Below are 13,713 nucleotides of genomic sequence, written 5' to 3'. Positions count from 1 at the left end.
CATCGTCCAATCCTTCTACATTGAGATCAATGCCATATGTCTTTATTTGCTCCACCATGAGCCTAGCAAAAGCACAATCTCGACTCTCCAACTCATCTCTGCAATTTGCCCAATAATCCTCTAGGGTGGTGACATGTTTGGTCACAGTCTCGATTTGAAACACCTCTCTTGCATATCCATTTGGGTCAAACATGGGCCTTACAACCTGATATTCCTCTAATTTGTACTTGTTGTCAAATGCCTTGAGCATGTTTTTGGTGTTAGATTGAGAATCACAACTATAAGCCCCAACCTTCATGGGGAATTCATACCCTTTCTTCCTTAAACTGGTGCTCAACATATTCACTTTATCAAATGCCTTGAGCATGTTTTTGGCATTAGACTAAGAATCACAACTATAAGCCCTGACCTTCATGGGGAATTAATAACCTTTCTTCCTTAAATTGGTGCTCAGCACATTCACTTGGATAACTTGTCTCATGATCTCTATGAGCATAATCATGTTTCCTAGGTATCAGGGCAGCTTCAGAGGGAATCCGTCGAAGGCTACAAGACACAAATATGAGAAGGATGAGAATTGAATAAAGTAGCTACCAAATAGACTGATGGCCATCATCGCTTCTGGGCTAAACCTCCTCAATGGGCATCCTTGTAGTTCCCTACAAATCCTCATTATAAAGGATTCGTTAACTCTAACATACTCTACATAACTATTCTATAACTACAAGCATGGATAAAATTCATAAATTTTTACATCATTAAGAAAATCCTCTATTCTGGAAAGGCCCAGCCACAATTGTAGAGAAGCCAACATATAAATTAGGAAAGAAGACGTGTAGAAGGTATTGTAGAACTTTGCAGCACTGAGAGCTCTAGACATATGTTTACTTACCTCATATGCCCAATCAACATAATGTGTGTTTGAATAGATGACTTGCACCAAAAAGAAATATTGTTCTACAAAATTAAGTGCTTCTACCTCACCTTTTAAATGATGTAAAAGAACCAGGACGTCCATGATTTTGGGCTTGAGACCAGTGCCAAAAAGGGTATTGGGAACCTTACTCTTAGGTCCTCGTGGCTTTTGGAACCAAGACCTCATGATTTCCTTCTGCCACTCCATGTTCTTCAAAGAGAACTCAGATATGGCTCCTCCCATGGTCAATTTAGAAAATTCTTCCCGCTCTAGAATCCAGAGGCAATTGACTATAGTTTGTTGGTCAATTGAGATCAAAATTGTATGATCCAACAACATAATTTGTTTAGTATCTGGATTGTAATGGTTAATGCATTCAACAATCAACTCAAGAGCTTGAATTGCTACTAGAAACCTGGTTGCTTCCACTAGCTCGCTTCCTTAGAGTTTCTCTGTTATTGGGTGGATTGGCTTCATCTTCAACCTTATTTGGAAACCTTGCATGTTGAAGAAGCAAAGTGAAGTATCTATAACATTCTACAATGTCGACTTAATCCCATTCAGTCCATTGAAACCATCGAATCTTGTGGCCATCTTAACTGAGATAGAAATCAACTGTAAATATTAAAATTGAAAATAGTACAGAGAGTAGAGCTTTGCAACTATGAGGATTCTAAAATCACTATTAAATTCAATAGCATAACAATTCAAATAAGAAATTAGTAGCTTGAAAATCTGTTATCCACCTGTTAATCTTCACGATCTATGCCACATGAGTGAATTAAAGGAAAAATCCATTAGATTAGTAAATGCAATGTTTTCTAATAGATTTTAAATGCCATTTCACTATTCCCATTGGCCCAACGGTTACTTTCCTTTATTACAGACTTACTTTCTCATTTTTCACCAAGTTGTAGAGAATTAAGAATGGAGTACTCCGTGGGGAAAAATCTGCCCAGTGAGATTTTGCTCAAGATACCTTCCCAAATATGATCAACTAGCTTCCATTATCCTTTTTAAGCATTCTGTGATTGGTCCATGAGCCCAACATGCTTGCAATAGTGATTTTTCAATACATGTAGAAAATCGCTTTCTAGGGTTGAAAACCCACTGAGGAGAAGGCAACTTCTATTTCTCTAGCTTTGCTTTTATTTTCACTTAACCCTTTAAGTCAATGTGTCTCTAAGCTTCAAAAAATCTAAAAAGGGCTGCAAAAATGAAAAAGGAACCCACTTGCTTTTCTCCTTTACAAATGCCTTTGTCAGAAAACTAATTTTGCTGGTCGAAAACCTTCCGTGGAGAAGCTACTTCAGAGTTTTTCGCCAACCGCTATTCTGATCATTATGGTGGATTTTGAGTGACTCCCAAGGTGGAATACTATAATGTAAGGAAGATCTATCCACAAAACAACTCATTTCTTCTTTGTTTTAGCTTGTATACCTCATTTGTTGACCTTTGCAAAAAATCACCTTCACAGTTCAAATTTTCACCAAGGAGAAGCCAAGGCTAGGTTTTTTGCAGACTTCATTTTTTTTAATGTGCAAACTAAAATAAGTTGCGAGCAAGTTCATCCTTGGAAATGACTTTTTGAAGATCATGATATGACCCAAGAATCTCCATTGGATCCTATACTACCCACAAAACTCACGACAACAAGCGAAACCCACCCGATTATGTAATGCGGGAGAATAAGGAAGATGAAAACCTGATGGAGAGACTTTGCACTTGGGAAAAAGAAACAAACTCAAACATACCTAAACCTAATTGAGACACAAGACAATCTTTCACTTTGCATAATGGGTATAGGATGAAAAGTGGGGCAACAGGAAGCATGTGTATCTCTAGGAGATATGCACCTAATGTGTTGAGAATTATTTAGCTTGTGAACAATTGATGCTAATTTTATAAGTGTTCCAAAGAAGTTTAGATTTAATTAATAGTGAGGATTTGGGAAGATGAGAACAACAACAACATCATAGTAATGCTTTAGTATTCTTGGAACTTGGATGTTTTTTCATATATTTTTCCATCAGTGCCCAAGGGGGAGATTTTTAGCATCAATGTTGATGATACCATTTTGGGGGAATATCCTAAGCATTGGAAAGTATTGACATGTTGCATTCATGATTTTATTTGTCATTGATGTCAACATAGTATGGTTTTTGTAAAGACTGGTTGAGTAGTAGATAGAGATCTTAGTCATATGGACAATGGTTTGATTGTCTAGTGATAAGTGACCATGGATGTGTTATATAATATGTCTTAATGATGTGGTTTATTACACAAAGTCTAAGTTGAAGATGTACAAAAGTTTTAAGTTGTTCACTAAGAGCAGTACAAAGACAGGGTTCTTGGAAAGAATTTTCTGATATTTTTTTGATATCTTTCATCTGAGATGTGATGAGAAGATTCAGAATCAAGTAGTGATAGAGGATAGTATGTTAGTGATGTTAGAAAGCACACAAGCACTGGTATAGTACATGTGCAAAGTTTTGTATAGACTATGAGCCAATAGTATTATTGTAATTGTAATCAATTAATTATCTTATTATAATTAATTGGGAAAGCCTCAAAGCTAACTCAAGGAATTATTTTGAAGATATGGTATAAAGGAAATATGTTTTCCTTGTTTGTAATGTGTTATGATTGTTGTGTGAAGTGTGAAGTGTAAAGTGTGAAAAAGAGGAAAGTGTTTCGTGAATGTGAGTAAGCGATTCATACAAACCATCTTTTGTCTTGAGAGAAGTCTTCCAGTCATCACCTTCCCTAATTTTGATGTAATGATAACTTCTCTTTAAATAAATCTTGTCAAAATACTTTTCTCCACTCCAACAATCCATTATAGCATCCATCATTGGCATAAAAAACCTATATTTCACTATGATCTTGTTAATAGCTATAGAATCAGTACACATTCTCCATTCTCCATTCTTCTTAGGTTCTAATACAACAAGTAAAACATATGGACTCAAAATTTCCCTGATCAAACCTTTCTATTAAGTTCTTCATTCTCTGAAGGTGTTAATTTATATGGTTCTTTATTTGGAAAACTAGCTCTAGGAATATGATCTATACAATGACTTATACTTCTAACTGGTGGTAAACCATCAGGTATATCCTCTGTAATAATTTATTTTTACTCATTTAGCAAGCTATCAATTTCTACTTGTACTTGGCTAACACTACTAGTTTCTTCTATCACTCAACCTCTACCAGTTACTATTGTCACTTGACCTCTACCTTTTTTTGTTTCTTGATCATTACTATCACAACTCCGTCCTCTAGGAATTAAAAGAAGAACAAACATGGTTCCTTTTCATTTATTTTTAAAATTTATTTCTATTAACCATGCAAATTCTCATAGTAGCACAATTTATCTCATCATTAGACTCAATCAAAGGAAACTATCCTTTCTTTGTTCCATTCACCAAAGAGTATATTGATTCAATCTTCCATCATCTATATCATATCTATCATATTGCCAAGGTTTACTCAATTGGATATGACAATAATCCATAGTCATAACATCACATATAACTTCATCAAATTAATTGCCAATCTTAAACTTCACAACACATTGTTCACTTACCAATATCTTATGTTCATCCCTGATCCATGAAACATGATAGGGTTTACGATGCTTCACCCTCTACAATTAGAACTTTGTAACTAGCTCCTCTAATGCAAAATTTGTTAAAATTCCACTATCAATGATCATTTTGCATCATTTTCCATTCATCTTACATTTGGTCTTGAAAAGACTTCTCCTTAGGACAAGTTCCTCATCAATTCCCTTATTACTCAAAGTTCTTCTCACCATTAGGTTTTCTCCAACCCTTATGTCCACTTGGTGAACACTCAAGATCTCCTTGAATTATAGAAATTATGTTGGATTTTTCATTCTCACCAGAGGATCTACACTCAAAGGATATACACTCAAAGGATCTATTCCCTTCTTTACCACATATAAAACTATTACCATGAAAACCACCTCTAGAATAAGAATCACCTCTTCCTTGGCAAGAACTAGTACCTCCTTGGTAAGAGTTACCACCTATCCATTCAGTCTTTCCTTTATCATCATTTTTCCATTCACATTTTCCCTTATCTTGCACATAATTGTCAGATCTATCGCCTTCTCCTTCTCCATAACATCTACCTCTGCCTCCCTAGAATCTACCACGTCTACTTCATTTTCTTTGTTCATACTTCTTTGTCAAGATCTCTTAGCTTTCAAAGCATATGGATATGCTTCATCCACACTTTCCAATTTCACAAACATATCTCATCTTGAATTCTAGATCTCAATCTATTTAGATACCTTGCAACTTTCTCAATATCATCATCCACATGTCTAGATCTAATGTCGAATATATAGAATTCCTTAGTATACTCCTTTAGAGTCATGTCCTTTTGTCTCAAATTTTGCATCTTTCTCAACATGATAACTTGATAATTAGTAGGAAGGAACTTATTCTTTACTTTTTTCATCATGTTTAGCCAAGTCACGATCTTCTCCTTTCCTCTCCTTTGTCTATTAGTTTGCTAATGCTCCCACCATAGTGAGGCATGACCTTTCAACTTACTGACTATAATTTTTACCTTTCTATTATTAGGAGTTTTTTCAAACTCAAAGAACTTCTCCATATCAAAGATCCAATCCAACATAGCGTTCATGTCCAATTTTCCATCATAAGGAACAATTTCTACAATGAGATTTGAATGTGCCCTAGATAATACTCTTAATAATCTTTCCTAATTTTGATCTTCTTCAAGTTCTAGATTAGGGTTTTGTGTCATTGCTTCATCTTATCTCACATCATCAAGATGTGCTCCTCTCCTCTAGGTTTTCTCCATAGCATCTAATTTGGCTACAATTTGTCTCAACATATCCATAATAGCAATGTGAACATTTCCTATGCCTCAAACCATCTTTACAAATAGGTTCCTGCAAGATCGTAACCCTCTGGAAGTTATAGGTCAAATTGAAAGATTTGCATCCCTAAAACCAAATTCAACTTAGGATTCTACATGATCCAATCTCTACATGGACTAACCTCAAGCTCTGATACCACCTGAGACAAGGAGGGATTGAACATCTAGGGCCAAAGGTACACCTAACTATCCAAACTCCTTGTTGATAAAACACAACAAAAGTAAACACACATAAAAAAATACCAAGGAGAGAGAGAAAAAAATACTTTTATTGATTCATCCAATTATTAACATACATGCCCAACTATAAGGCCTTCTGGGTTACAACTAGATACAAAATGCAACTTCAAGATCCATGATCTAGCTTCAAATTTTCTTTTCTTGAAACAACTTCTTTGAACTCTTTAACTACCTCTAATTTATATCTAACCTTAACCTAAAATCCCTTATTTATACTTGCCAAAAAGGCTTACAAGAGATTCAAGATCATTACAGAATAGGAACATTGACCTTAAAATGGTTTGCACACATCGCAAGACAAGATCCTGTCATTAAATTCACGATCCAAATTAAATGCTCGAACTAAGATCAAATCAAAAACAAAATTTTTCAAAGAAGGAACCAAGCATCAAAAAATATCAAGTTCACTTGGCACATTAAGGAATACTTAGCTAACACTAGATAGCTAGACCAATACTAGACAACTAGGTAGCAAGTGGAACTCAGCAGCAACTAGAACTTGGCAACAACTAGAACTCGGTAGTAACTGGAACTCTGCAGTAAGTTGCAAAATGAACAAAAAATGAGCAGGATCATAAGGTAACCTAGGATTCTCATGCATCATTGTTTCTCCAAAACTCATAGCTTGAAGTTTTAGGGAAGATCCAAATTTACAGCCAATATATGGATTTCCACAGACAAAGTTTTGCATCTTCTGAGTATGGAGAAAATGCAGACCTTGAGATTATTAAAAAGAATAGATGTAAATAGTGATAAAAGGAGGCAAAATGTAAGTAGAGAAGAATTTTGAAGCCCTCAATAAAAAATGGTATACCAAATTTTGGAAGAAAATATGGATTTAAGGAGAACACAACACCATATTAATACAAGAAAGGGCATCCATACAAATATAAATGAGGCATCAAATACTTCTGTGAAAAAGAGATTATTTCACATAGAATGTTTGATTACTATGACCTCTTGCCCATACAATCACTTATAAAATATGTATTGAAGGACTTTTTTCTCTAAATAGTTTCTAACTTTGTCAAAATTATGACAACCATAGAGCACCACAATCGTGACACTCTAAAAAATGATTTAAAAAAAAGGAAAACACATACAAATTGCCTTCTCGATTAGAAATTATCATAAAAAATTAGATTAAATTTATTGGTGTTAATGTAATCTTTTGCATTGTTGAGTTTAATTTTTAGTCTTTCCTTTTCATTATTTTCTTGATCCATCTCTTGAGGTGCAACATTATAGTTCCTCTATAAATCATTTGTATCCATTGGGATCATCCTAAAGTTGTTAAACATTTTCTGAGTAACTTGGCTCTAATACCAATTGTTGGAAATAGAAAATAATGAGAGATGTGGTGCATCAGTGTTTCAACACTTTTAACCCAACTAAATATTTAAATAGTTAACCACATGCATGCACAAGTGAATAAAATAAAAAGTAATGTACACAACACAAAGAAACTCATAACACTATGATTTATTTTATAGAAAAATATGGCCAAGGAAAAAACCCCAGTAGGGATGGTAGCCATAACAATGTGCGAACATGAAATTCCTTTATAAGGAGAGCGAGACCTAATATGAGTATATTATATATATCTAGTACATAAGTCCTTATTGGAGGACTCGACCTTGTTAGATGTTTCAACTTTGTTAGGAGTCATATCACGATGGAGCTTAGTGCTCATATAGTTATATATAATCTATATAATGAGTTATATAAGCTATACCAAAATTGATTATACTAATATCATCAATATTTGGTTAGTCCTTTGTCTATCTCACATTTTACCATGCCCATGTAATAATTATTTGTATCTAATCATCAATATATCAATATATCATGGTCCATCATCTATAAAGCTCACACATCATGTGCATAACATAACCATACCTCAGATTATCAAAATGCCCTTATTATATGTCCTAATTATTTTGTCCTGTTAGTCCCTAGATTCCCAAGTAATGGAATTGACAAGGCAATTCAATTCCATAGGCCGAAATGTTTGATATCTACCTCATTCTCTAGACTTTGTGATATAGACCTATCTTCATATTTTCAATCCAAAATATATATGCCGACTGATATATTAACACCAAAAAACATAATTATATCATGTACAGTTTCTATTATACCATTAACCAAAAATATAGCTATTAGTAATATTTTAGTGAAGCTCACTAACTAAATCAATATCTCTACTGAAAGTGTTTTTGAATTATACTTCATCAATCTTCACGTTCAACCAAAACTCAAAATTGTACTTAGTCCATGCAACCTTATCGTCTAATAATGTTGCCAAAATTGACAAGATTCATGAATACGCAGGAGAACCAATGAAACCTAAACAAGTCAAAGGAAACAACTTAGAAGCATTGAAGGTGAAAACTTTTTGAATGTCAATGAGAATTTGATTTTTAATAGGTAAATTTCTTTCAAGAGTATAAGTGCAAATATAGTTAAAATTACAATATCATTTTTGAACCTTCTTTTTTGTGAATAATCCTTTTCTATTAGTAAATAATATACTAAGTTACAATATCATTCATCTCAAATTACATCTCATAGATTATAGATTACTATTTGTATTACAATAATAAATGACAAGTACTCTCTACTACATAATAAAGTTTAATATTCTATTTTTAATTTACCTACATACTAATTATCAACAATCTATAATCTCACAACCCTAGATACTATATAAACAATTGACACCTCCCCTCACCTATCTTACTAGAATATAAATAAATAAATAAATAACAATAGAACACTCGACCCGACCCGATTAGTTCATAAAATAATTCCTACCCGCTTGACCTGAGAAAATAATGTGGAAGCAAAACCTAATAGCTGAAGTTGTCCCTGAAAATTCTCATTCTTTCTCCGTCAATCCCCTTGTCTCGCACACTGTCTATGAGGCCAACTGAACCTGTAATATCGATCTTGATATTCTTCTTCAATCCCTCGACACCCATTGGAAATCTGGCGATCTTCTTGCAGTATCGAACCCTGAGCTCCTTCAGCATCGCCATCGTCCCTTGAGCAAAACGTGGCAATTCATTGAGAGCCACCAGATGATCAAGTCTCAGCTCCTCCAGGGCTGGAAATGCCCCTACCTTGCAGAATTCCGCTGGCAAATCTGTCAATTCCTCGCAATGCTCGATTTCCAGCAGTCGTAAGAGAGGCAACGTTTCAAAGACGAAGGATGGAAGCCTCTTCACTTTAAGATACTCCAATGTAACTCTTCTCAGGGACTGCATATGACATAACCATTGAGGAAATTTCACCAGGGCTTGTAACCTGCTGAGGCGCAGATCCTGCAAGATTTTCATGTGCCGGATTTCCTCCGGAAGAGTTCGAAGTTGCACTGCACAGATTTCCAGTCTCTGGAGGCTCTCAAAGCGTCCCATGAGACCGTCGGGGATTCTACTCGCCGATGCGCAGACGAAGGAGAGATAGTTGAGATGTGCGAGGGACTGCAGATCCTCCAGCCGCGAGTACTGTACTTGACAAGACTTGGGATCATGAGGTGTCTTCCACTGCAAATTGTTGCATCCATCCATGATGAGGCACCGCAAGGAACAGATCTGCGTCACCTGGTACGGAAGGAACTTCAGTTGCGAACAGCGCCTCAGGTTGAGATAGCGCAGATGTTCCAGTTTGTTCATGTCCCGAGGAAGACACTCGAGGTGTTCGCACTCGAAGAGATTTAGGTTTTTCAGTCTGCGGAGAGCGGTGATGGCAGGCTGGAGAGATTTCAGTCTAGTTCGAGAGAGATTCAGGTTTTCTAATCTCCCGAGGCAATTTATAGTATCCGGCAGGGATTGGATCCCCGTCATACTCAGATCGAGTGTTCTCAGCCATTTCAGCCTTTTGAGGAAGCTGCTTGGGATCACGGTGAGGTCTTCGCTGTGGCGGAGAATGAGAGTGCGCAGTTGTCGAGTACAGCGGAGTGTCTTGGGGAGGGAAGTAATGTGGTTGTACATGAGCGAGATCCGTCGCTGGTATCTGATCTCGTGAGAGGGGAACTCCGTCAAGTTGTCTCCTGCTCGAAATAAGCTCGTTCCCTCGCCGTCCTCGTCCTCCTCGTTCTGGCGGCGCAGGATATCGCAGGCGAGAAGGCGGAACATTGGATGCATCCTGCACTTTCGCACAACGCCAAGAGATCCAACTTCAACGCCCTCCACCACACAGCGTTCTAGCAAAGTTTTGAGCATCCGCCGCCCATTGTGATCTGCCTGGGAAGGACTAAAGGCTGGAATTAACCTTTCTGCAGTCCACAAATCAATAATGTCCGCCGTCCTGATCACGAGACCTTCCGGAAACGCTGCAAAGTAGAGGAAGGCGAGCCTGAGCGGCAGAGACAGAGATTCGTAACTGGGGCGAAGGCACTCTAATACCTCTGCTTCTGCAGGACTCGTGGATGTGTCCATTTCAGCATGACTGTACCTTTTGAATATGTTTTCATCCTCCTCCGGCAGCTGCGCCCAATCCGAAGGATCTCTTTTGGCAGCCATGGCTGCACCATATGCCTTCAAAGCCAACGGGTGTCCATGGCATCTTGCTACTATTCTCCTTGCATTTTGCTCCACCTCCGGTCGAAGCGGCGACTCCGTGCTGCTGATCCCAAAAGCGTAACTCTCGAACAACCTCCAACTATACTTTTCTGATAAAGGATCTACATGGATCAAAGGCATGTCTGGTTTAATCTTTGTGAGATCCTTCGTTGACCGCGATATCACAACAATTTTGGAGCCATCTGTTTTGCTGTTTGGCACTCCCACATCCCACAAGAAGCGACCGTTGTCGTTTACCCACAAATCTTCCACAACCATGAGAAATCTCTTTCCCACCAGGCGAGTGTAAATCTTAGCCCTAACTTCTTCTTGACTCCACGCGCCGTTGAGCTCCATGGATATGTGTCCGGCAAGGGTTCGTTGCGAGCCAGAGATCTGATTAGGGTAGAGTGAGATCCATATGAGCAAATCATTCTCAAATGATCTCTGCACGTCATCGCTGTTCCACACACACTTCATCAAGAGGGACTTCCCGGAGCCCCCCATTCCGTGGATGCCAAAGATATAGGGACCTTCCTCTTCTATCAACATCTTCTGAACGCGACTGATCTGGTCGTCAAGCCCCAGAGGAATCCCATCTACCGCCTGCAATCTCCTCTTCATCGAATCTCTCCGCATACTTGCCAGCCGAAGCGTCGCTCCCCGAACTTGCTCAGGAATCGTCTGAAGTTGAGACGATGAGGAGACAACGATCCGCCTCGATCTCGTACACAATTTCAAGCCCGTGCAGCATTCCTCCGCTCGATTTTCAATTCTTCGGAACGGTGCCCGTTTCAGACATGTAATCCTCTGCTGGATATCTTTCAGTCTTCTACTCACTACGATCGGAAGGAGGAGTCGGCGACACCATTCTTTCTTCACATATTGACAGTCCTGAATCACATCTTCTGCATCCTGGGCAACTTTATAGAGATCTTTTACGAATCTCCAATACTTTGGGTCCTCAGCATAAGGGCTCACTTCCAGCCGCTGGTAATCGGGCATTGCGTCCTCCACAAGTACACTCAAGTCCTTCAGCTCGTTCGACAGTCGCACAATGTCGCCCTTGAAATGGAGAACGCTTCTTGCTTTGTCTTTGAATTTGCTCCCCTGCTCGATCACTTCGTTCAGCATGATTTTCACCACTGGCTCCACAAACATAGCGACCGCCGTTTCTGCCATTTCAGCTTTTACTATCCCTTGCAACGATTTTACTATCTCCCTAATTGGATATGTATACTCCAAATTTATGAATCAAAGAATCAACAAAATGCAACAATGCTCTCAACTGTGCAGAGAGCCGAGATAAGAATAAATTAATAGACTCAAATCTCACGCCGCAAGCAGATACGACTTTGTGTAATCTCATGCACCGAATTCCACCTTTTATAACTATCTCGCACGCCTATATCCACAGCGATTCGGAGCAATTTACTCGTTGGTTCACGCTTAAAGATTTTTCTTCACATTTCAGGACAATCTATCCTGTGATTTCGATGCTCATTCACAGCAATTTCTACGGTAGCCCATAGGAAAATTCGGCATATTAGATTAATCTCTCCCTATGGTTTCCATGTCGGTTCACAGCAATGAGCAATCTCGACGGTGATTCACAGGAAACTTCCATATTATAACAAGTTCACCCAGTATTTCCATACTGATTCGCAGAAATTTTCATGGTGATTACAGAGAAATTCTAGAACAATCTCACCCCATAATTTTTATGCCAGTTCACAGAAATTTCCTTTGGATACACAAAAAATTTCCACGTATTAGAACAATCTCATCCCATCATTTTCACGCAGTTTCACAGCAATCTCGAGTGTGATTCACAGGAACTTTCCATGCTGATTCGCAAAAAATTTCATGGTAATCTCACCCCGAAATTATTATGCTGATTCAAAAAGCAATTTCATTTGTGATACTCAGAAAAATTCCACATATTAGAACAATCTCATCCCGTCATTGCCATGCTGATTCACAGCTATTTCTACCATGAATGACAGGAAGTTTCCACATATTAGAACAATCTGGCCCCATGATTTCCATGCTGATTCACTGTTATCATTGTGACTCCCAGGAAATTTCCACAAATTGTTATCTTCGTGATTCACGAATTGCAACAACTCCACAGAACAATTATTAGGGCTATTCTCACTAATTTCTTGGTAAATCATGAAAAAAATTTTATATTGTGACAATGATTTTTTACCTCAACCTTTCAGCAAGATTAAAATAGCACAAGCAAAAATCGTCACATCAGACTTTCAATAATCATTCAGAGCAACCTCTTCATGATGATTCATAAAAATAAATTACAATAATTTCACACAGATCAATCATAGGGTGCCCATGTCCCACCCATGGAAGACAACTGCAAGTTTTCCTTAGGCAAATTGAGTTAGGACTCTCGGACTTCAACATCAACACTTCTGACACGGAAAATTCACTGTCTGATGACATTTCAACCTTCCTACCCAGAGTCCATCAAAACCACATAATTTAATGTTCTGTAGCGCAGCATGTATACAAGTCAATTTACAACCAGTATTTGCCCCAGTCTACTAATTTAACAGCATTTAAGCTGAAATGACAGCTCATGTAAGACCAGACATTGAAAGCGGTTATTTTGGACATGTCCATTTTATTTCTCAATATTTTTACATAGAAGTATTTGAATATATATCTACACCGAATACGTTTCATATATGAAAAGGTCGATTTGGGGTTTTATATTAATGGCCTCCGATGGACTAGGGTCCTGCAAGACGATTGCAATGTTGCAAGTTGCTATGTTACTGTTTGAACATTGTTGTTCATCGAATTCTTTCTCATAGTTTTTTACAACTTGGGTATAAATTAATTGTACAATAAATTCACAGGAAGAAATTTTATTTGATTTATAAAATTAATACTTTATGTTAAAAATCTGAAACTAATAAGCATAAGCAAATTACTGGAAATTAAATACACAAACAATAACATAGATATACCAAAAAAACTTCACTTTGTAAAAAAACTTGCAAGTGTTCTGTTCAGCCTAACAAACAACTTATT

The 13,713-nt window shown here is 37.5% G+C and overlaps 1 protein-coding gene across 1 annotated transcript; it reads right to left on the bottom strand.

Moving 5' to 3' along the window:
- Window positions 1–8,641: 8,641 nt before the first annotated feature.
- LOC149531699 (toMV resistance protein Tm-2(GCR236)-like) lies at window positions 8,642–13,358 on the bottom strand. The gene has a single exon (XM_089810301.1). The coding sequence runs from the start codon at window positions 11,836–11,838 to the stop codon at window positions 8,944–8,946; it is 2,895 nt and encodes a 964-aa protein (XP_089666427.1). The 5' UTR covers window positions 11,839–13,358; the 3' UTR covers window positions 8,642–8,943.
- Window positions 13,359–13,713: the final 355 nt, after the last annotated feature.

This window comes from Cupressus sempervirens, chromosome 11 (assembly GCF_028749045.1).
Source record: "Cupressus sempervirens isolate cs-2001-9-10 chromosome 11, ASM2874904v1, whole genome shotgun sequence".
In the NCBI taxonomy this organism is placed as follows: Eukaryota; Viridiplantae; Streptophyta; class Pinopsida; order Cupressales; family Cupressaceae; genus Cupressus; species Cupressus sempervirens.
The sequence above is the reverse complement of the archived record's forward strand: the minus strand, read 5'-3'. Positions and strand labels throughout refer to the sequence as shown.

What these genes read in the sequence shown, in the direction of transcription:
- LOC149531699 (XM_089810301.1), bottom strand. Translation starts at nt 11,838, where the DNA reads ATGGCAGAAACGGCGGTCGCTATGTTTGTGGAGCCAGTGGTGAAAATC.